This window comes from Pseudonaja textilis, chromosome 9 (genome assembly GCF_049901715.1).
Source record: "Pseudonaja textilis isolate UNSWEBS1 chromosome 9, rPseTex1.2, whole genome shotgun sequence".
Lineage (NCBI taxonomy): Eukaryota > Metazoa > Chordata > Lepidosauria > Squamata > Elapidae > Pseudonaja > Pseudonaja textilis.
The window spans coordinates 6254010-6279247 of NC_141998.1; the positions used below are offsets into that span (position 1 = coordinate 6254010).

A 25238-nucleotide genomic window follows, 5' to 3' on the forward strand; every position below is an offset into this window, starting at 1 on the left:
TTTTTTTCCGTACTGTTCTAACTTCAAACAGTCACTACATGAACTGTAAGACGAGGACTACTTGTATCGCATTTATCACTCTCTTATACTGCAAGTGGTCATCTTGCGTCCCGGAATTGGGACGAGGATTTGTGTTGTTAAGCAAGGTGGGTGTTAACGGGAGCTGTGTCCGATTTTGCAGCCTTTTTTGCCCTAAGCAAATCAGCGTGGTTGTTAAGTAAACCACATGGTCACTAAGCAAATCCAGATTCTCCCATTGATTTTGCTTGTCCGAAGCCTTCTGGGAAGGTGACAAGTGGTGATCACATGACACACACACACACACACACACACACACACGGGACACTGCAACCATTGGAAATACATTCTGGTTGCCATGCAATAGCAACAGCTCTATAGCACTGTAGCACTTATATACCACTTTCTAGCCCCCTCTAAGCAGTTTACTGAGTCAGCCTATGGCATCCAACAATCGGGGTCCTCATTTTACCAACCTCAGAAGGATGGAAGGCTGAGTCAACCTGAGACAGATAGACAGACTGTTCTAACCAAGGCTTCCCGAGACCGTAATTAAGCACACGTTTAGTTAAAGCAACTCTTATTTTATTTCAACACTGGGAATTATGTTCATTCCCAGCCTGTAATGAGTCCCAAACAATCCCTTGAGATAAAGACCCACCTCTCTCTCCCTTGAATTGCTGCCAACAACTAGAGTGCCAAATGAACTATAAAAAAAAAAAACCAGCCAAAGTACAAAAAGTATTAAGAAAGTGCAAAGGTAGAGAAACCTTTGCAGGAAGCAACATTGTTCGCTCTGTTCAGATTAAACCTTGAAGCTTCAAGGTTTAATCTGAACAGAGCGAACGTTGCTTCTTGCAAAGGTTTCTCTACCTTTGCACTTCCTTAATACCTTAGGGGAGGGGCAAACACCTCCAAGCCTTACTCCCAAGTTGCCCCTTTTATCTTAGCTGCTCTTGCTCTGGACACACACGCACTAGGAAAAGGATCCCCTTGTTCTTCTGCCTCACTGCTGCCAGACTCTGGAGGCTCCGGAGTCAGCACCCAACTCCCAGATGGTCCTGGCCCCATCCCTGCATCGGATGCAGGACCCTCGTCCAAGTCGTCTCCAGACTCCCAGACTGGTTCCTGTTCTTCCCTACTGTCTGATTTTGCTGCTGTCTGCACAGGCTACCGGCGAACCACAACACAGACAGACAGACAAACGAGAAAGAGAGCAAAAGCAATAGCACTTAGACTTATATACCGCTTCACAGTGCTTTCCAGCCCTCTCTAAGTGGTTTACAGAGTCAGCCTCTTGCCTCCCGACAATCTGAGTCCTTGTTTTACCCACCCCGGAAGGATGGAAGGCTGAGGAGTCCACCTTGAGCCTGGTGAGATTTGAACTGCCAACGTGCTGGTAGCTGGCAGTCAGCAGAAGTAGCCTGCAGTACTATAATCTCACCACTGCGCCACCGAGGCTCTTGTGTGTCCAAATTTTGATCACATATCCCCGAGGATGGTGCAATGGTTGTAGGACTGGTCATAAGCCACTTCAGTGTTGTTGGAACTTTGAATGGTCACGAAATGAATGTTTGAAGTCGAGGACTATCTGTGCAGAGTTTTCATCACCATCGATGGTCCAGGATCTACCTCTCTCTCAGGCTGCCCCAAGAAAGGGGTTTAAAACCTACATGGACACCTGGGCTGTCACTCCAAATTAGACTTAACTGTGGGACTTCGCATCCTAACTTTTTGCACTTCTGTTGAAAAAAATGGGTTTGTATGAAAGACTATCTCTGTGGAAAAGAAGTTAGAAAGTTTTATGGAAAAAAGATGAGAATTGAATAAAAAGAAGAAGGACCAGGGGAGACAGGATAGCATCTTCCAATATTTGAGGGGCTGCCACAGAGAGGAGGAAGGGGTCAAGCTATTTTCCAAAGGACTCATAGGCCAGACAAGGAATAATGGATGGAAACTGAACAAGGAGAGATTCAACTTGGAAATAAGGAGAAACTTTCTGCCAGTGAGAACAACCAACCAAAGGAACAGAAGTTGCCCTCAGAAGTTGTGGGAGCTTCATCACTTGAGACTTTTAAGAAGAGATTGGACTTCCATTTGTCAGAAATGGTGTAGGGCCCCCTGCTTGGACAGGGGGGGTTGGACTAGATGACCTACTGTACAAAGTCCCTTCCAACTCCAACTTAATCTGTAAAATCCCATTCCCAAGGGCTAAGAACAAGATGGGGCATTTAATAATAAAAGCCACATCCAGCTATCCAGAATTCTATATACAGTTAGGGGTATTCATGGGAGGGCCGAAAAAGTCAAGATGGCCACAAACCACTGAATTAATGACCCGCCATTTTGACTTCAGTTGGTTAGGGAATTCTGGGAGTTGAAGTCCATCTGTCTTAAAAGTTGTTTAGATTGAGAAATACAGACTTGGTCAAGCAGTGAGGAAAAAAAAATTCTAAGCTCGTTTTCTTGGGTTTTTTTTTCCCCACTTCAAACATCACACACAAAAAGCAATGGAGGTGTTTTTCACAGTTCTTAGGAACTGCTCTGCTAATAATTCTCAGTTTTAATTCTAGTCCTGCAGAAACAGTTATTTTATTCCTTGAATGAAATTCTTCTGCTTCAGCCATTGGAGTTTTTTGTTAATAAATGTGTGGAGGGTTTTCCCCTTAATATTTTTTTTAATATTTCAGTACATATTTCTTCCCGGCCATTTGAGCAATTTAAAGTGCCTCTTTTTAAATTTAACTATGCAAATGAATTTATACCTCCCAGCAAGGCAACAACAAAATGGCATATAAACTTTTGGGAACCATATAGGAGAAGTTGTTTATTTGAAGGATAAAATTTTTATTTCCATAAACATGTTGTGCCTGTATTTTTTTTTCCATTTGCTAGCAAAGGAGCATGCAATCCTTGGCCAAGATTGGTTTTATTTTAAATATTTATTTCCTGCTCTGAGCCCATCAAACGTAGGCTGTAGCAAATGTGTGATGGTCATATTAAATTCATGATTTGTTGCTTATTAAAGAAAGGTTAATAGCCAGGTGAATATTTAAATACAATGATGATAATCCTGTACTGAAAGTCTATTCTAAGGCCATTTCAAAATTAGAGGCATCTGGCAAAGAATAAGAAAGTTGGAAGGGACCTTGTAAGTCATCAAATCCAACCCTCCTGCCCAAGCAGGAGACCCTACACCATTTCTGACAGATGGCAGTCCAGTCACTTCTTGAAAGCTTCCAGGGATGAAGCTCCCACAACTTCTGAAGGTTTAGGGTGAGGTGAGGAAAAAGAATGTGAGAAGAGATTAATAAAAATAAATACGACATCCCTTTTTGCATACATTTTGCATGTAAAATATTAATAGGGAAGTTAATGGGGAAAAAATCTAGAATGCAGTAGCAATCTACTGTTACTGCAAAAAAAATATACACAGGCATATTCATTTAATCAGCAATGAAGCTTGGCTGAAGGCCTTTTCATTCCATTTACAGGTAGACTGCTATGGACAGAGGTGCTTTTTTATATTAAGAAAATTTATATGGCTGCCTAACTCACAGTGACTCTGGCTGACTTCTAGAAATAAAACCCTCTATTAAAAATAAACAATAAATACACACACACACACGCACACACACACACACACATACAAATCCACACACAACCTCTTGTGTCAAAAATCAAACCAAAAATCAAACCAGCAGGTTTCCAGACCTGCTGGCAAAACTGTATCTTGAGGGCTTTTTGAAAGAATATCGAAGTGGGGACCAATCTTATTTCCGCAGGGATGGCATTCCACAGGAAGGGAGCCACCACCGAGAAGGTCCTTCTTGATCCCACTAGGATGGATTAAGTTTTTCTTCTCCAAACCTAGCAAAGGCTCTTAGAAAGATCTGCAAAAGCTCCTTGAAAAGTGGGAGGAGAGGACCAGGGGCTTGGGAACAATTCAGAACATATAAAACATAGGAAGAATGGTTGCAGGAACTAGGTACACCTAGTTTAATGGGGGAAAAAGGACTAGGGGAGACATGATAGCAGTGTTCCAATATCTCAGGGGCTGCCACAGAGAGGAAGGGGTCAAACTATTCTCCAGAGTGCCTGAGGGCAGGACAAGAAGCAATGGGTGGAAACTAATCAAGGAGAGAAACAACCCAGAACTAAGAAAAAAAAAATTCTTGACAGTGAGAACAATTACTCAGTGGAACAACTTGCCTCCAAAAATTGCGAATGCTCCAACACTGGAAGTTTTTGAAAAGATGTTGGATAACCATTTGTCTGAAGTGGTGTAGGGTTTCCTGCCTAGGCAGGGGGTTGGTCTAGAAGACCTCCAAGGTCCCTTCCAACTCTGTTATCCTAGCTATTCTATGCTAAAGTCCTGGTCTAATGCCACAGCCCTGGTTCCATCCTGACGTTCGCCAGTGCTCCTCTGTGCTTGGTCTTCGAGTAAGGAGAATTTTGCTCGTTGAGCTGAGTCGTTGTTTTGGAGTGGGGTGTTCCTTCAGATCAGGACTGAGTCCCGGTCACTGGCTGGTCAAGCCCCTGCTGTTTCCTAGAGCTGATGGAGACCAAGGGGCCAAAGGTCACCCAGCGAGCTTTTTATCTCACTTAACACTAGAACTCCCAGTCTCCCAGCTCCTAGCCTGATGCCTTAACCATAGCACCAAAGTACTATATTGTAAATGTACTGAATTACGGTACTGTATAGTTTTATTATTGTTATTGTTATTATTATTATTATTATTATTATTATTATTATTATTAATGCCTGCCACCCCAAGATGTGTCCCAAATGGGTGGCTAAAGTGGGTAGTAAATACTTGTTTTATCTCGATATTTTTTTGACCTATGCGCTGAAACACCGTGGATGAAACCCCTTGTCCCTTCGATTGAAAAACACCAAGAATTTCAAGGTATAAAATTTAACATGGCCATTTTATCTTAACTGGGGTGGGGGTGGAAATGAGACCCCACATAAGAACTGTGATTTTTTTTTAAGTGTCAAGAGAAGACTATCTTTAAAAATAAGATTTTGTTTTGCATCTTCTTCCCTTCCTCCCCCCCCTTTTCTTGTTTTCCTGCTTGAGCAAGGGGGCTGGACTAGAAGACCTCCAAGGTCCCTTCCAGGTTCGGTTCTATTCTATTCTATTCTATTCTATTCTATTCTATTCTACTCTACTCTACTCTATTCTATTCTATTCTATTCTGCTCTGCTCTACTCTACTCTACTCTATTTCTTTTCTATTCTAATTCTTCATTCCAATATTCTATTCTGTTCTTTCATTCTTTATTCTATTCTGTTCTGTTGTGTTCTTCATTCCAATATTCTATCTATTCTATTCCTATTCCTATTCCGTTCTATTCTATTCTATTCTATTCTATTCTATTCTATTCTATTCTATTCTATTCTATTCTGTTCTTCATTCCAATATGCTATCTATTCTATTCCTATTCCTATTCCGTTCTATTCTATTCTATTCTATTCTATTCTATTCTATTCTATTCTATTCTGTTCTTCATTCCAATATTCTATCTATTCTATTCCTATTCCTATTCCTATTCCTATTCCGTTCTATTCTATTCTATTCTATTCTATTCTATTCTATTCTGTTCTTTCATTCCAATATGCTATCTATTCTATTCCTATTCCTATTCCGTCTCTATTCTATTCTATTCTATTCTATTCTTCTATTCATTCTATTCTATTCTGTTCTTCATTCATTCTATATTCTATTCTATTCTATTCTATTCTATTCTATTCTATTCTATTCTTCATTCCAATATTCTATCTATTCTATTCCTATTCATTCTCTATTCTATTCTATTCTATTCTATTCTATTCTATTCTATTCTATTCTATTCTATTCTGCTCATTCAATATTATCTTTCTATTCCTTTCTTCTATTATTCATTCTCTCTATTCTATTCTATTCTAATCTGTTCTTCATCCAATATTATCTATTCTATTCATCCTATTCTATTCTGTTCTATTCTATTCTATTCTATTCTATTCTATTCTATTCTATTCTATTCTATTCTATTCGTTCTTCATTCCAATATTCTATCTATTCTATTCTATTCCTATTCCGCTTTCTTTCTATTCATTCTATTCTATTCTATTCTATTCTATTCATTCTGTTCTTCATTCCAATATGCTATCTATTCTATTCCTATCTATCCTATTCCATTCTATTCTATTCTATTCTATTCTATTATTCTATTCTCTATTCTGTTCTTCATTCCAATATGCTACTATTCTATTCTATTCTATTCCTTCATTCTATTCTATTCTATTCTATTCTATTCTATTCTATTCTATTCTATTCTATCTATCTCTATTCCATTCCTATTCCTCTATTCTATTCTATTCTATTCTATTCTATTCTATTCTATTCTATTCTATTCTGTTCTTCATTCCAATATGCTATCTATTCTATTCCTATTCCTATTCCGTTCTATTCTATTCTATTCTATTCTATTCTATTCTATTCTATTCTATTCTATTCTATTCTGTTCTTCATTCCAATATGCTATCTATTCTATTCCTATTCCTATTCTATTCTATTCTATTCTATTCTATTCTATTCTATTCTGTTCTTCATTCCAATATTCTATCTATTCTATTCCTATTCCTATTCCGTTCTATTCTATTCTATTCTATTCTATTCTATTCTATTCTGTTCTTCATTCCAATATGCTATCTATTCTATTCCTATTCCTATTCCGTTCTATTCTATTCTATTCTATTCTATTCTATTCTATTCTATTCTATTCTATTCTGTTCTTCATTCCAATATTCTATCTATTCTATTCCTATTCCTATTCCGTTCTATTCTATTCTATTCTATTCTATTCTATTCTATTCTATTCTGTTCTTCATTCCAATATCTATCTATTCTATTCTATTCCGTCTTCATTCTATTCTATCTATTCTATTCTATTCCTATTCCATTCTATTCTATTCTATTCTATTCTATTCTATTCTATTCTGTTCTTCATTCCAATATTCTATCTATTCTATTCCTATTCCTATTCGTCTATTCTATTCTATTCTATTCTGTTCTTCATTCCAATATCTATCTATTCTATTCTATTCGTTCTATTCTATTCTATTCTATTCTATTCTATTCTATTCTATTCTATTCTATTCTGTTCTATTCTATTCTGTTCTTCATTCCAATATTCTATCTATTCTATTCTATTCTATTCTATTCTATTCTACTCTTTCTTTATTCTATTCTATTGTTCTTCATTCCAATATTATATTATATTCTTTCATTCTTTATCCTATCCTGTCCTGTCCTATCCTATCCTATCCTATCCTATCCTATCCTATCCTAAGGTTCTGATCCACGATCCTCTGCCCTGACTACAGGCTACTGGCGGGGGCGGCGGGGTGGGTGGCCTCGGCCATCCACGGGCCTCCGCCCCCTTAGCCCCGACCCCTCTGCCTTCCCCGCATAAAGCCCGCCGGCCGTGGGCGCAGCTACCTAGTCCGGTTGCAACGCCATGGCCCGCTCGCCGCTCTCCCTCCTCCTCCTCCTCCTCCTGCCGGCTTTGCTGGCCGCTCCTTCCAGCCCGCTGCCGCCCTGCCCAGCGGAATGCCACCGGGCGCGCTGCCCGCCGCGCTCCCAGCAAGCCTGCCTGGCCGTCGGGGGCGAGCTCCAGCTGGACCGCTGCGGCTGCTGCTGGGACTGCGCGCCGGGCGAGGGTCAGCCGTGCGCTCCGGATGGCCTTTGCGCCCGGGGCTTCTTCTGCCACCGGCGGCCGGGCAGCCGCGAACCGGGCACCTGTTCGTGCGTCGAGGGGCCGCTGGGCGTCTGCGGCAGCGATGGACGCACCTACAGCAGCCTTTGCCAGCTGCGCGCCCGGAACCATCAGTCCAGCTCTGGCTACCAGCCGCTCGTCCTCCCCGTCCATAAGGGAAACTGCGGAGAAGCAGGTGGGTGCGGGGTCCAGGAGGAGGGGAGACGGGGGGAGAGGAGAAGACGGAGGGTCGCCTTCCTACCTGGGGCCACAGCTCGGCTACAAATCTAGTTTCCTAGGCGGAAGAGCTGGAATCTGTTTGTGGACACTTTAAAGTGGCCAAGGACGGTAGGAGTTTGCAGGAGTGAAACCCAGCCACGTCCACGCGGTTTCTCTTGGAAAGAGAAAGTAACCCCTTCAGAGACAGGCAAGCTTCCCGCTCCCTCACCCACGTGCAGGTGGGCAGTTACAGGTCAAAAGACTAGCTGGAAGAATGGAATAGCAATAGGGAATACGAGTGGAGTGGAATGGAATGGAAGGGAAGGGTAGATGAGATGGGATGGGATGGGATGGATGGAATGGAATGGAATAGAAAATATGGAAGAGAAGAGAAGAGAAGAGTAGAATGCAATATAGAATAGAGTAGAGTAGAGTAGAGTAGAGTAGAGTAGAGTAGAGTAGAGTAGAATGCAATATAGAATAGAATAGAGTAGAGTAGAGTAGAGTAGAGTAGAGTAGAGTAGAGTAGAGTAGAGTAGAATGCAATATAGAATAGAATAGAATAGAATAGAATAGAATAGAATAGAATAGAATAGAATAGAATAGAATAACAGAGTTAGAAGGTACCTTGGAGGTCTTCTAGTGCAACCCCCTGCCTGGCAGGAAACCCTACAACACTTCAGACAAATGGTTATCCAATTTCTTCTTTAAAACTTCCAGTGCTGGAGAATGCACAACTTCCAAAGGCAAGTTGTTCCACTGAGTAATGGTTCTCACTGTCAGGATGCTCCTGTCCTTGATTAGTTTCCACCCGTTGCTTCTTGTCCTGCCCTCTGGTGCTTCGGAGAATAGCTTGACTCCCTCTTCTTTGTGGAAGCCTCTGAGATATTGGAAAACTGCTATCCTGTCTCCCCCAGTCCTTCTTTTTTAATCAAACTAGACATACCTAGTTCCAGCAATTGTTCTTAATATGTTTTAGATGTGGAGAGGACTGGCTTGGGAGGAGCCTTAAGATGTCTACCCCTTGTACACACATGTTATGATGTACTTGAGGATGCCAGTGTCCTGGCTTGCTCATTGTGTTAATGCATAGTTGCTTCAATATGATTGAATGAACAAGGGAGAATATTTGTAGCTTGGGGGTGAAATGAAGGGACCTTGGTGCTTGGCTGTTTTCTTGCAGACATTTCATTACCCAAACTTGGTAACATTTAACTAGCCCTGATGATGTTACCTCGTCTGGGTAATGAAAAGATTACCAGAAAACAACCAAGCTGAGGGAGCACCAAGGACCCCTCATGTTTGAATGAAACGTAAGTTTCATTCCTCAAATTCATATTATACAAATCACAGCACCTGGATTAATTGACTCAGGAAAAGTATTCCATTGCCTTATATCCCAACTGACTCGATACTCATGCTTCACTATGAAACTATGTGATCGGGATTAGCTTTTGAGGAGGAAAATAAGGAGAGAAAAAATCTGCCTCTGCCTACCAGCATCCATCAGTATTCATCTGGCTAGCGTCCTGTCAGTGTGTGAGAGAGTTGAAGCCTGTTTGGAAACTGAAACAGTATTTGCTGTGTGAGCAAGAAGGGGACAGCAAGGAGCCTGGGCTCTGCTTAGCTCAACTGTTCTGTACTAAAGCTGGTTGGCTGCGGTGAAACTAAAACTAAAACTCCTCTCCTCTGCTTGTGTTTTGCATTTGGAAGGGATTTATTTTCAGGTGGGGAGGGGGAGTAGAACTCCTTAGCATCAGAGCGTGTTAATAATAATATACAAAATACGAATGCTCTGATGGTCATTTCGAAAAACCCTTTCTTAGTAAGCTTCTATAAGCCAAGAGGAACACACATGCCAAATTTAAAGTTTGTAGGCTATATGTTTCTGGAGATTTTGTGATGATGTGTGAGTGTATTTCGCTTTTATATATATAACAGATATACCATACCATCTTATATCAACCTTAGTGACACAGTGGATAAATTAGTCTAGAAACTAACTCAAAGAGTCAAAGCAGATTCACACAGTGTGATAAGCCTGAACAAAACAATTCTCTTATTACATGCGTTTCTCAACTGAATTGTAATTTCTATGTTCACTTTTACCCATTGTGATTTATTCAGACAACTGTGATTAAGAAAACACGCGGTAGTTTAGCCAGGAATGAGTTATATGTGCTAAGTTATCTAGTTTGTGATCTCTCTTGTGACAGAATATTGCTGTCTTTTTACCAGTGATAATATGAATTGGAGCCCTGTCTACCTCCAGTTTAGGAAAAGACGCATATGGAAACTCCTTATGGTACATCAATCTTTTGTTCATTCAGCTAAATCTAATTTGGTGGCATCATTTGCCATGCAGAGAGAACTTGAGAGAACTTGGCAGGGGACTGGACCCCAAATCCCCAGGTGTTTTAGCATTGCATCTCACTGGCTTTAAGATGCATCAATGAACTGGGGGTGACATTGTTCTACAGGTGCTGTGGACCTCAATAGCCCAAGGAATAAATTCAACTTTATTGCTGACGTGGTGGAGAAAATTGCTCCTTCTGTAGTTCACCTGGAACTCTTTCGCAGGTAAGAAAAACTGTTTACAGGTACCGAGAATGACCAAATTCATTCTCTAGATGAAATTGATAAGTAGGTGTTGACATTAACCAAATTCTAACTAGGTATTGAAAATGATTATCTGTCTGCCCTTCTATTTTTTCCCCTTGAAGATTCTTTCACCATCTACCCCTTCAGCTTTTAAAAATGGGGAGCTGTAGCCATAGCACTTCTGCAGGTAAATTTCAGCCTGCAGAGGGAAAAAGGAAGAAAAGATTTACACCAAATATTAAAATATGTGTTCTCCCTAGCATTTAAAACTTGCTTTAAATAAGACTGCTTGGATTTTTTTTTTAATTGCTTGTATGTGCTTTATTTAATTTGCAAAACAAAAGGGAATGAAAAATATTATCAGAATCTCTGTTTACGCAGGTTTGGAATAGACCCTCTGAAGTCAGTAGGATGTACATTAATGATGATTGATTGATTGATTTTGTTAATTCAAGGGGTCTCTTGTGATAGTCTGGATTCAGCCTGTGATATTTATGGAGTAATTCCCTAAAGTAGTGATTGTCAAACTCAGGAATTTTAACGTTTATAATAGACTTCTACTCCCAGAATTTTGGGATTTGAACCTCATACAAGTTCCTGAAGTTGAGAACAATACATGCCTAACAGTTCAAATTCAACTTCATTTTAGAATGGAATTGAACGGAATCATAGTTTATTTGGCCAAGTATGGTTACACTTTTGATCTCCCCCCCACAACATTCCAGCAAAAAACACTAACTTAGGTCCCAATTTTACTTTTCTTCATGAGCTTCAGGCAAAGTGTGAGCCTTTTAAAAATAAAACATGTTTTTAAAGGTGTTTAAAATCTTCTCATTCATGTCCTCCCCATTGGACTCATGCATTACAAATCAATACAAGATTTGAAGGAAATTCCTGTCAATATGCTTTTTGGATTAGATGAGAGTGGTGTTGATGATATTACATTTATTAACCAAGCAGTTGTAGCTGTTCTTTCCCTGTTTGTGTTGAATCGCTGTAGAAAGCTGCTGGATGCTTGCCTTACTGTCTTGTTCAGAAAGAGAAAACATACTAAAACTAAATTGTAGTTCGACTACCTCTAAACTGTTCCAGAGAAAGTCCAATTGATCATTGTCCGGATTTCAGATCTTTGGTTTAGGCCAGTGCTTCTCATATTCTTTTTTTTAAAAAAAAACATTTTATTAAGTTATAGACTATTATAAAATATAAAATACAAAAATAAATAGAAGAGCGCTGAGGGGAGAGGGGGAAGGGGGAAGAGAAGTGAGGAAAGATGGGTGGGGGAAGAAAAATAATTATTGACTTTCAACTCTCTCTGTTACAGTAAAATAAGGCATTGGCATCAAATCGCAGCTTTTTGTTTTTCCATAATAAGAACAAGTCATTTCTATAAAGCTCTATCAATCTAATATGTAAAACCCAAAGTCAGAGTTTCATTCTTTTCCACATCAAGCATGAAGTTTAGAAGTGGATTCCATCATGAGGAAACAAAAGTGTTTCTTATATTCTTTTTTTTAAAGATTTTTTTTTCCAAATACTTCATTAGACTTTCAAAATTTAAAAACATAAAATAAAACTTTATGCATCATTATATCAACATCAAGACATCTTTTACATTTCCTTATCATCTTTCTGTATATATACTTTACTATTCCATTACCATTGCATATTCCTTTCATTATTTAATTTCAAATTAATATGTAAATAAGTATAAATAAATATGGATATAGATATAGATATTTACATAGTTTCTTATTCTTTGCCTAATTGCCATTTTGATTTCTTTTTATTTTTAAACCTTTCATAGCAGGCGTCCCAGACACTATAGTATATCTAATCTTTATCTCTTAATTTCATTGTTAGCCTGTCCATTTTTTAATATTATTTTAATATTAATATTTAATATTATTTTAATAACAACACCCTCTGGGTAGTACATTTTCCTGCTTCCAAAATTGTGCATAAGAGATCCTGGCAGCTGTTAAAATATGTAACATAATATATTTGTCTTTTTTATTATATTTTTCCATTATTATGCCTAATAGAAATAGTTCTAGTTTGGGTTCAATTTTCTGTTTTATTATTTCTTCTAAGCCACAATCGAATTATGTTCCAATACTTCTTGACCTCTGGGCAGGTCCACCACATGTGAAAATAAGTTTCTTATATTCTTGATGTATTTGAATGAGTGGACATTAATTTCCAGAATTTCCCAGCCCACGGATCTTGAATTGCTGGGGTTGAGAAATAAACTGCCTTAAATTCCAAAGTTGGTGAGAATGGATGTATTATGCCTTTTTGTCTATCTTCCTGAGTCAGGGTTCCCTTCACAAAGAAAGAAGTCCTGGTTTCCAGTGGCTCGGGCTTCATTGTATCTGAAGATGGTTTAATCCTCACCAACGCCCATGTTCTCAACAAGAAGCAGAGGATCAAAGTCGAGCTCAAAACTGGCCATCAGGTGGATGCCCAGATCAAAGATGTTGACCATAAACTGGACATTGCTCTGATCAAAATAGATACCCAGGTGAGTACAGCTTCCTCATTCCAGCAGGGAAAAACCATGTTTACTATTTGGGAAGACGATTATGCACGATTGGAGTAGACAGAGAGCAATACTTGTGAGAAAGACTCTTAAAGGCATTTGCTGTTTGACACCCCTAAGGAACAATACTGGCCTTTTTGGCATATTCAGTTATGTCCCTGGAGACTAGGAGAAATGGTTGCGTCCGGGGGTGGGCTTCAAACATTTTAGTGAAGGGTTCTCTGCTTGGTTGCCGGGTGGACGTGGCCATGGTGGACGTGGCCCAGTCGGTCTCCTGCACCACTGACTTTTGAATGCTTTTCTCCTTGAGCCAGGTAGCCCTCCCGGTGCTCCTGCTGGGAAGATCCTCTGATCTTCGGCCTGGGGAGTTTGTGGTGGCCCTGGGGAGTCCCTTCTCCTTGCAAAACACCGTGACAACTGGGATTGTAAGCAGCACCCAACGGGATGGCCGGGAGCTTGGGATGAAGGACTCTGACATGGAATATATCCAGACCGATGCCATTATCAATGTAAGATTTCTCTGTGGCTTTTTCCAAAAGGGATGGATCTCTTCTTCAATTCGGGGAAAAGTATTGGGTTACTACCAGAGGTAGGATTCAAATTTGTTTACTACCGGTTCTGTGGGCATGGCCTGGTTAGCGTGACATGGCTTGGTGGGTGTGGCTTGTTGGGCATGTCAGGGGAAGGTTACTGCAAAGTCCCCATTCCCTCCCCACCCCACTAACCTGCTTTCCAGCTCTGTCCTCCTGTGCAGGGCAACCAAAGAAGACCCAGCCAACCCAGCTGGGACTCAAGAGGCAGAGAATAGATGGGGGCGGGGCCAGTCAGAGGCGGTATTTGCCGGTTCTCCAAACTACTCAACATTTCCGCTAACGGTTCTCCAGAACTGGTCAGAACTGGCTGAATACCACCTCTGCTTATTACCCTTTGTCAAGTAATTGATATTGAAATTCCCTCCTGCTCCCTTCTTCCACAATTTTGACTAGTTTCATGTCTGCCTTCTCTTAGAGCTGGCAGTGAAATCGAAGGGGTGGGCTAGAGGGCCCATGGCCTCCCATTTACAGTATATTAAAGTTGCATGTGGACTTGAACTTCAATTTGTTGTTTCCAGAACATCCCACTCATGCCTCGGAAAGTTGGCAGCCTCCTAAAGGTTGCATATCCCAGCGAGAAACCCCTGTTCCACTCAGCAGAGGTCTTCTTATATTTTAAAGATACCTGGACAATATCTGGCAGCAGAAATAGAACATATACCAGTAGAATGATAGGGTTGGAAGGAGTTTTGGAGGTCTTCTAGTTCAACCCCTGCTAGGAAAACCTATAACCTATTCAGGACAATGGTTGTTCAATCTCTTCTTGACAACCTGCAGCGTTGGATCATCCACAACTTCTGGAGGCAGTTCTGCGGTTCTACTGACTGATTGTTCTCACTGTCAGGAAATTTCTTTTTAGTTCTAGAATCGAGATGGATTTCTCATTGATAATCTTCCACCCATTACTTCTCGTCTTGCCATCAGATGTTTTGGAGACTTGACTGACCTTCTCTGTGACAGCCCCTCCAATATTGGAAGATTGCTATTATACCCTGAATCCTTCTTTTTGTTAGACATACCTAGTTCTCTCAATTGTTTACCCTCCAGAACACAGGACATAGAATAATTGGGTGGGAAAGAACCTCGGAAATCTTGGAGAAAATAATCTTTCCATGATATGATCACTTCCTTCTTTTCTCATTCACAGTATGGAAATTCAGGAGGGCCATTGGTGAATTTGGTAAGGATTGTTTACTTTTTCTTTGTCTTTTCTAAACAGCAACAATATTCCACTTTGTTGAGCACTTATTACATTTTGTTCATGGAATAAGCCATAATTATTTGGATTCACACAACCAAAACAACAAACAAGCAAACCAGAGTATAACTCAACATATGGATGTCAGTGAATGCTTAATCCAGAATGAATGATAAAATGTGAATTGATAGACATATAATTGTGACAGCATAAAATGCTGGAGGCCTTTTGTTTTGTTTTGTTTTTGTCCAGGGCTATGGACTATGGGCTATTTATTTACAGGGTATGTAAACTTGGTTCAAATCTTTCTTTTCACTTTCACTTGCTCCTCTCAACAGGATGGTGAAGTCATTGGAATGAATACTCTGAAGGTTACAGCTGGCATCTCCTTTGCCATCCCCTCCGATCGGATCCGCCACTTTCTGGAAGAAACTCACAACCGACAGCTGAAAGGTAGGGTCTCAGGAAAATGCTCAAGTGACTCTTGGACGCAGCCAGTACAATGCAGGGTAGCGGTCTCATCATGGGAGAACACCGCAGCCCTTTGTTAACTAATCTTTTCCTTTTCATCTTTTTTTTTTAATTTGGCCTTTGAAGCATGCTTTTAACTTCCTGCTTCTCTCTAGGTAAGACCATTCCCAAGAAGAAGTATCTGGGCCTCAGAATGGTCCCCCTTACTTTCAAGTAAGTCTCCATCCTTCCATCCTTCTTGTTCTCACACAGGCTCTATCATCCGCCTATCATCTATCTATCATCTCTATCTATCTATCTATCTATCTATCTATCTATCTATCTATCTATCTATCTATCTATCTATCTATCTACAGTATCTATCTTCTACCTAATCTATCCCTATCTATTTATCTATCACCTGTCATCTTTTCCTGTTATATCTCAATCTGTCATATCTATCTATCATCTATCTGTCTGTCTATCTATCTATCTCTCTCTCTCTCTCTCTATCTATCTATCTATCTATCTATCTATAGTATCTATCTTCTATCTAATCTATCCCAATCTATTAATCTATCACCTGTCATCTTGTTCTGTTATATCTCAATCTATCTATCTATCTATCTATCTATCTATCTATCTATCTGTCTGTCTTTCTGTCTGTCTGTCTATCTATCTATCTATCTATCTATCTATCTATCTATCTATCTATCTATCTATCTATCTATCTATCTATCTATCTATCTATCTATCTATCTATCTATCTAATCTATCCCTATCTATTTATCTATCACCTGTCATCTTTTCCTGTTATATCTCAATCTGTCATATCTATCTATCATCTATCTGTCTGTCTGTCTATCTATCTATCTATCTATCTATCTATCTATCTATCTATCTATCTATCTATCTATCGTATCTATCTTCTATCTAATCTATCCCAATCTATTTATCTATCTATCACCTGTCATCTTGTTCTGTTATATCTCAATCTGTCATATCTATCTATCTATCTATCTAGCTATCATTCTACCTACCTACCTATGTCTAATCTGGCATTTCAATGTCATATCTCTTATCTCTCTGTCGTCTCTCTGTCTGTACCTCTCTCTCTCTCTGTATCTCTCTCTCTGTACCTCTCTCTCTCTCTCTCTGTGTATCTTTCTCTCTCTCTGTATTTCTCTGTATTTCTCTGTATTTCTCTGTATTTCTCTGTATCTCTCTTTGTCTCTGTATCTCTCTCTCTCTCTCTCTCTCTCTGCCCATCTTGCACAAAGGACTTCCATGATTAAAAACAAACAAACCCTCAAACATCTAAGAATGAGTTCAACTACTAACCTTTCATAGTAGCAGGGTTCATCTTTCCTGATCGTAATGTCTGAGGAAACAGCCAGCTATTCAATAACTTGCAAAAGGCTAAGAGGCTTGGGGTCATCTTAGTCTCATGATGGTAGGGATTTCATTTCACATTCAGTGGTTGTGGCCATGTTCCTTTTTTATCTGTTGGCTTGGAAATGGCTTCTCAAATCACTTCTTGCTAACTTCTGAGGAAGTTAGAAGGATGCCACACCTGTTAATTGTTCTTTTGCCAACTTATTCGATCTGTAGGCCTTCGCCCCCCTAGCACCTTCCAGGTATGCTCAGCTTTGACAGCTCTGATAGAATGGGAATTGTAAGCTAATGTATACGTGGAGAGGAAACCAGGAAAAATTACAAGAGCTTACTAGCTTATCTTAAGAGTGTTTGGAGCCTGCTGGTAATGGAGCTATTATTCTCTCTCTCTCTCTCTCTCTCTCTCTCTCTTAGTCTCATCCATGAGCTGAGACGGCATAATCGAGATTTTCCCAACCTGAGCTCCGGTATCTACGTTTATGAAGTGATACCGGGTACAGCTGCAGCAAGGTAAGAGGTCGGTGCTTTCTTCTAAAACTTTCAATAGAAGAGAATATATGTTCACCTGTGTGCTCTCTGAGCTTGGCTGTTTTCTTACAGATGTGTCATTTACTGGGTGAGGTAACATCATGATATTACGTAGTCAGATAATGAAACATCTGCAAGCAAACAACCCAGCTCAGAAGGCACAAAGGAGCTCACAGGTGAACATATATTCTCTTCTATTGAAAGTTTTGGGACTCCGCATTCCAAAACTTTATTTACTTCCTTTCTATGTTCTTTTTGGCCCAAAAAGAACAATCAAGGGATTTTACTTTATCTTGGAACATGGTGCAAATCCAAACTTCACCAAGTCTCACCCAACTTTTCTAAGCCTCCTTCAGAAGCCTCTCTTTTAACTGGGTTCACACATTACACTAAGTCAACAATTTATTTTGCTTGATTTTGGTTTCACACAATATTTATTTATGGGTTTCCAATGACTCTTCCTGCATTAGTGTGACATCCAAGCCCAACCAAACTGAATTTACTGAACCAACCTTATTTCAGCAGGCCAGGAATTATCATGATATGTGAATTCAGCCACAATTCATTGAGTTATCCAAAGTACTCAATCTTCTTTTTGAGTCAAACAGGGTCACCTCAAACACACTTTACTTTTGCTGGCATTATGTTGCATTTGTTGTCTTCCTTCTTAGTTTGAAGAGATCTTTTTGGTGCTCTTCACTGTCCTTTCAACCATATCCCAACATCACTTTTCCCCCAAGATCTCCCATGTTATTGACTTCTGATTTTCCTCTGGCTCTTTCCTGACCGAATGTGGAGGAAGAAGGGTGAGGTTTCCGTCAGCATCACAGTTCCTAAAATTTTGCTTCCAAAAGCAAAATTTTGTAGCTTCTCTACAAAGCATGTGTGTTTCTTGATCGAGAAACTGACCTGAAATGGCAAGATGGGGCTAACTGTCACCTGGTCCTGATGATGGATTTTATCGGTACATTTCTTTTGTTTAAATATACACTCCCTTCCTGGTTTGCGTTGCTTCCAGAGCTGGCCTGCAAGATGGAGATGTCATCACAGCAATAAATGGAAAACAAGTCACTTCAACCCGTGAAGTGACAGAGGCCGTTCGAAACCACCGTATCCTGGCCATAATAGTGAGACGAGGAAATGAAGACATCATCCTGACAGTAACTCCAGATCAAATCGATTAAACTGGACCTACTTATCCAATAGGTGTTGGAGTCTTTAATTGCTGTCGATAAGAAACAGCTTAGGAAAAATCTATAGTTCATAGATAGCTCTCTTTCCTGAATGTACAGTATATATAAATTGATCCACACACACATTTAACAGAATAACAATAGCAGAGTTGGAAAAAAAGCCTGGGAAATCTTCTAGCCCTACACAATACTATTTCAGTCCAATCTCTTCTTAAAAACCTCCACTGATGGACATCCACATCTTCTAGAGGCAAACTGTTCCATTGGTTCATTGTTCATTGTTCTCCTTAATTCTAGATTGGGTCTGTCTTTGATAAGGTTCCATTCTGTTTCTCCTTGTCTTTCACATACGAGGAATGGATGAATGCACTTAGAAAATGAACTTGCTTGTCATTTAATTCCTTTGGCCCAAATGAAGCAGGGTTGAAAAATAACTCTCTCATTTGCAGAAGCTTCTACAAAATCTTCTCTTTTAAGTCCCTAAAATATGGCAGCAACCTCTACGGACAATCATCATGGCCATTTTGATGGGCCCTACAAAGAAACGTTTTATCATTGAAGTCTGAAATCAAAAGGCAGAACTTTTTATGGGTTTTGGATATTGAACATGTAGAAAGCAAAATAAATGTGCAAAGCCTCAGATAGGTTTTTACTCTCCTCCTTTGCCTTCTCAAATGCCCCATCTATCCCTGATCTTGAGCCAGTTTTGCCTTCTCTGGAAATGTCTCCATAGTAATGCTTGGTGGAGTTTCTATAGTCCTTGGCTACCTGATCTATTAGGGGACAGGACCGGGGGAGGGGACAAGCAGCTGAGCCAGACCCATCCCAGCCCAATTTATTCAAGTTCATTCTCAATCAAATGCTGAACACCACAATGAGAGCACAGAGATGTCTGTAGGGGATGAGTCTTTTAAAAAAATCTCATGATGGCAACTGCAACAATACATGCTAAAACTGCTTTTTAACTCAGCCTGCCCTGCACAAGTCAACCAGGAAAGGCTGTTGGTCCTGCACTTACAACCAGTGGTGGGATTCAAAAATTTTTACTACCAGGTTTGTGGGCGTGGCTTGGTGGGAATGACATGGCATGGTGGATGTGACAGGGGAAGGATACTGCAAAATCCCCATTCCCTCCGCACCCCACTAACCTGCTTTCCAGCTCCGTTCTCCTGTGCAGGGCAACCAAAAGAGACCCAGCCGATCTGCTGGGACTCAGGAGGTGGAGAATAGATGGGGGCGGGGCCAGTCAGAGGTGGGATTTGCCAGTCCTGCGAACTACTCAAAATTTCCGCTTCCGGTTCTCCAGAACTGGTCAGAACCTGCTGAATATCCCCTCTGCTTACAACCATTTGTCAAGCGGCTATTTTACAACAGCACTGAAAAAATGGCCCCCTGGTCCTTGTTCCTAGAACCGTTACAGCATCCCCCCTGGTCACGTGATCAAAATTTATTTCCTATTACAGATTCAATAGGGAAAAATAAGATAATGTAGTGGAATCTATAGACAATGTTGCCTCCTAGTGGCTCAATGAGATGCTGCAGGCTGTATAGGTTTAAAAAAAAAGGGCAATGTAATTTAAAGTATGGGACATACTGCCCCCTGGTGGCTTTCTGATGGGATTCCAGACTCTGAATTAAACAGGCAATATAATAGGAAATATAGGAAATATATATTGGCTCAATGAGTTATTGCAGCTCTATAGACTAAAGAAAATACAACAAGCTTACAATATAGGTAATACTGACTAAGTATTTACAGGCTCTATGGGGAAAATAATGCAATATACTTATTTGTAAAAATAATAAAGGTGGAATACAAATGAATAAATACACGAAAATAAGGGAATGTATAGGAAATACTGCCCCCAGTGGGTCATTCCAGTATTGCCAGTTGTTTACATTCCGTTATATTGCCATTCAATAATCAATAAGTCAATAATCCTTTGCTAACCCACCAGGGAGGCATTATTTCCTATATATTAAATTATATGAACCTGTTCTAGAAAGTTAGCACCCACCCCTCTTCTGGGAGAATGAAATGTTTTAGGAAATATTTAAAAGGCAGAACATTATATTTCCCTGGATGAGAAATGGAGAAACGTGCTCTTGGAAAGCAGCCCGCACCTTCCTTAATAGCCCTCAGTGGAGGTCAGCACTTAAGAGATAAAGACATCAAAAAAATTAAGCAACCGGTTCTCTGCCCGGTTGCTGGGTGGGCATGGCCATGGTGGGAGTGGCCCACCAGAACACCTGGGAGGTCCGTTTTTCACCCTTCCCAAGCCTCTGTTCTTACCTGGCATCCAAAATGGGCCTCCTGGGGAGGGGAGGGGTAGGGTGGGGTAGGAGAGGCCAGCGAGGGATGGGACTTGCAGGTTCGCCGAACTGGGCAGAGGATAGCTAGAGGATCGCTAGAACCTGTGCGAACCTGCAGCAGCGCCCCCTCCCCCGGCTGTAAAAAGAGGTAGCGTGTTCTATTCATAAATTAATACCCTCACCCAAGATCCAACAAAAGTAGGATTAGCCCTCAGCCACAATAGGAATTGCCCAAAGCCCCTTCATTGTATCATCTCAGTTGCACCACTCCCAGCAGTTCAACCAAACCTAGCTCAGAAAAACTCCTACATGGCCCCACGGGAGTCTATTGACAGCAGTCAATAGAATACATATTCTTGCACAGGAACAGGAAGCTCAAGTGCAAAGCCCAAGAGAAATTCCCCCCCACTCTCAACTCCCTGTGGTCAGCTGCACCGGAACTACAAACATGTGTTCTGCTTCCTCATTAAATGGATCTCCTTTCCAATCAGGCTCCGGCCTCCAACGCCTTTCTCTCGGCTTGGAACTGGACCAGACGGATATTTCTTCCCACACTGTTTAAGCCAGTGAGCCTGCAGTATCCCAGTGAGACAACAGAGGGAATATATTCACCCCACTGAATGCAAATCCACATCATCAATATTGGAATGACCTGTCTTCTTGTAGTTCTTTCCTGTTTGTCTCTTTAAACTGAAAAAATAAAAAATAGAACGTAACGCCTGAGGCATGCACATTTCAAACAAAGGCGTTTTGTATATGCACGACTATCAGGCGCTGGATCTGAAACGATGAATAAATGTTTGCATAAGGCATGGCACGGTTGCGACACAGCCTGAAGAAAAGGTAATAAAAGTTCTAGTTCTAGTGTTTCTCAACTTTAACCACTTTAAGCGGTATGGACTTCAACTCCAATTCACTTGGATCATATGACACACTAAACCACAAGGCAGTCCTATTCATTTGCCATTTAAGGTTACAGTGGGGTTGACTGGTTTTTGTGTTTGTGTGTTACGAGCACAACGAGTATATTATTATACCATAAGAGGGAGCCATTGGCCTGCTCTCTGCTCCACACTGGTGCCAGCAGAACATGGAGTTAGGAAGCATTGTCATTTAATGCTTCCAGAAGGATGAATTGACACACAAGATTTAAGAGTCTATCATTCTCTGGCTCTGTTTTCTTGTCTCAAGGTAAAGACACAGAATAATACTCTTAAAGTTTTAAATTGGCAGGTGCCACCTGAATGTTAGGAACAACAATTATTAAGAGAGATCTCGATAAATAAATTCAGTAGCTGTAGTCAAACAATGGTTGAACACAAACTGCTTAAATTTGGACTCCTAAACTGAAAAATTATTTAGATTTGATGGCCTAAATGATCCCTTCTATAATTCAGTTCTAGTGGTCTGAGATGGTAGCGAGAGAGATGATAGATAGATGACAGATACCAGGAGGAAGGGAGGGAAGGAGAAAGAGAGAGAGAGAGCTGATGGTGATAATTATGATGATGACTACAACAGATCGAGGGAGGGAGGGAGGGAGGGAGAGAGAGAGAGAGAGAAAGAGAGAGATTATGATAGATAGATAGATAGATAGATAGATAGATAGATAGATAGATAGATCAGACAGACAGACAGACAGACAGACAGACAGACAAGGAGGGAGGGAGGGGAGGGAAGGAGAAAGAAAGAGAGAGATTATGATGATGATGACAACAGATAGATGATAGATAGATAGATAGATAGATAGATAGATAGATAGATAGATAGATAGATAGATAGATAAAGAGAGATAGGGAGGGAGGGAGAGAAAGAGAGAGATGGTGATGATAGAGAGTTAGAGAGAGATAGATGATAGATAGATGGATAGATGGATGAGTGGGTAGATGGTAGATGATAGATAGATAGATAGATAGATAGATAGATAGATAGATAGATAGATAGATAGATAGATAGATGATAGATGATAGATAGAGGAGGGGGGGAACTACATAGAGTTTGGTCTAATGATTAAGGCACCAGGTAGAAACCAGGAGACTGAATTCAAGTTCTGCCTTAGGCATGAAAGCAACCTTACTTTGGACCAATCACCAGGAAACTCTGTGAGTTCTAATCCCACCTCAGGCAGGAGAGCCAGCTGGGCTGGGTTACTTTAGGGCAGCCTTTCTCTCTCTCTCTCTCTCTCTCCCCGTCTCTCTCCACAAGGTGGTTTCTGTCTGGGAAAAATAAAAGGAGGAAGGAGTATGTTCGGCACCTGGAGTTATGTATAAAAACAATAAAGGTGAGATAATAAAGAAATAAATAACGTCTCTTAATTGAAAAACGAAGTCGGTAACCAAGTATCTTTGTCAGATGAGTTCCACAAACCCGCCTCCAGAAGAGCGGGTAAACTTATCCCCCAAAGAACCAGAGAGCAGGACAAGGAACAACGGTTGGAAACTGTTCAAGGAGAGAAACAACCTCGAATTAAGGAGAAATTTCCTAACGGCGAGGACAATTAACCAGTGGAACAGCTTCCCACCAGAAATCGTGGGAGCTCCATCACTGGAGGTTTTTTTAAGGAGAGACTGGACAGCCCCTTGTCTGAGATTGCATAGGGTCTCCTGTTTCAGCAGGGGGATGGACTAGAAGACCTCCAAGGCCCCTTCCAGCTCTATTCTATTCTACAGTGCTACCTGCCTGCTGTATGATCAGCAGTGTGACCCTCCAACATGGAAATGTTTTCAAACTATCAGTTCTGCCTCCCTTATCTAAGAAAGCATACTGGGAAATATATCTTGATGCAGTGAAATGAATATTACAGAGCAGGGGTGTCAAACTCGATTTCATTGAGGGCCACATCAGGGTTGTGTTTGACCTTACGGGGGAGGGGGGGATGGAGGGGCGTGGCCAGGGTGGGCATGGCCAGCTTGCTGTCACTCATCAAGGCTCATCGGCCTCAGGGCTCTGTTTTTGGCGTGATGGCCTCCTGCAGCCCTCTGCCAGGAACAGCTCAGGAAGCCGTCCATGGGCTCTGTTTTCAGCCACAACGGCCTCTTGCAGCCCTCGGCCAGTGAAAACAGAGCTTGGGAGGGCCGAGTGCAGTCGCCCCTAGCTCCGTTTTGGCTGGCAGAGGCACCACGGGCCAGTCCTTCACTGTTTCCAGGGCAGATCTAAGCACTCCACAGGCCAGATCTGCCCTCGGCCCTTGAGTTTGACACCCCTGTTATAGAGCATGATTTGCACAACGCCTTCAGTTCGTTAAAGCAAATAGTAAGCGTGTAAACAACTGTTGGAAGATTCTGGGTTCAGTTCCAAGTGGGGAAGAAAGACACTGGAAACATGGTGACTGCTTGGAAAGATGGTTTAATGGTGGACAGCAGGACCACATGGCTTGGAGCTCCAAAGTGAAAAGAACAATGACATGCTTCAAGGCGAAGGAAAAGAAGAAGGAAGGGCTGAGATGCTGAGAGTGCCTGGGTTTTATACCCTCTGTTGGGATTTGAATTTAAGCTTGTATTCTGATTGGTTGTCAGACTCCCATGAGGCCATGCAGGGGCAACTCTGTAGGCTGTCCTGAGTCCCATCCCAGGCTTGGTTGAGCCTTGCTGGATGAGGATGTAATGAAAGGGCCTTGGGCAATTCCTATAGCTCTACCTGGAGATCTTTGTTATGTAAAATAGGCTGGCCTACGCCAGAGTCATAGCCCATTAGCAAAGGTGGGAGCGGGGCTGAGTTTCTGCTTCTGAGGTGAGTTTCTGCTTCTGAGTTTCTACTCTTTTTAGGGGGAAATATTCTGCCTTTTTAATATTTCCTAGGATATTTCATTTTTTTTCTAGGAGAGGGGTGGGTGCTAACATCCTACACAACTTAACAGGTTTTTGAGAAATCACATCGGTGGCACTTAACTCTTGGTTGCAAAGAAATCAAAGAGGCTGAAGCTTATTCTTCTCCCTCACCGGTTCCTTCAACCCTCCCCTGCTTTGATGATGGGCTTCTATAAAAAGTGAAACAGGAGCTTCAAGATAGATATGTAAGCTGAGAACAGCTGGTTTGTTTGTTTTACTCTGATGACCAGTGGAAAAAAAACGGCCGGAAGTTTGTTGTCTTTAAAAAGTGGGAAGTTAGGATTTCAACTCGGGAACTGATGTAGGAACACAGGGCTTAATTTGTGAGATCTGCAGTTAGAAAATCTCATGCGTATAAATTATTTCTTTCTGGTCTACAATAAATAACTTTAACTAGTCATGTCAAGCCTGGGAGGCTCCTGATGTTATTAAATGCAAGGTTGTTTCTGAAGAGTCAATATTTATTACTAGGCTGTGAAGTGTGACAGCTTCCAACTGACCTCTTTTAACCAAAAATGTGTGGATGATTCAGTACCAGCATTCCACAAGGAGTTCATACTTTGAACAAAGTCAACAAAACAAAACATGAATCCATCTCTACAAGAAAGTAAGAACTGA

At 40.9% G+C, this 25238-nt stretch overlaps 1 protein-coding gene across 1 annotated transcript; it reads left to right on the forward strand.

Annotated features, from left to right (window-relative positions):
• Positions 1-7524: 7524 nt before the first annotated feature.
• HTRA4 (HtrA serine peptidase 4) lies at positions 7525-18483 on the forward strand. Its single transcript, XM_026714980.2, has 9 exons — positions 7525-7957; positions 10461-10560; positions 12901-13105; positions 13438-13632; positions 14864-14896; positions 15253-15367; positions 15541-15598; positions 17174-17269; positions 18306-18483. The coding sequence occupies exons 1-9, from the start codon at positions 7525-7527 to the stop codon at positions 18469-18471; spliced, it is 1401 nt and encodes a 466-aa protein (XP_026570765.1). The 3' UTR covers positions 18472-18483.
• Positions 18484-25238: the final 6755 nt, after the last annotated feature.

Coding starts and splice junctions, on each gene's coding strand:
- HTRA4 (XM_026714980.2), top strand. CDS start 7,525: ATGGCCCGCTCGCCGCTCTCCCTCCTCCTCCTCCTCCTCCTGCCGGCT. Junction 13,106..13,437: donor TGATCAAAATAGATACCCAG/GTGAGTACAGCT, acceptor TCCTTGAGCCAG/GTAGCCCTCCCGGTGCTCCT. Junction 14,897..15,252: donor GAGGGCCATTGGTGAATTTG/GTAAGGATTGTT, acceptor TCCTCTCAACAG/GATGGTGAAGTCATTGGAAT.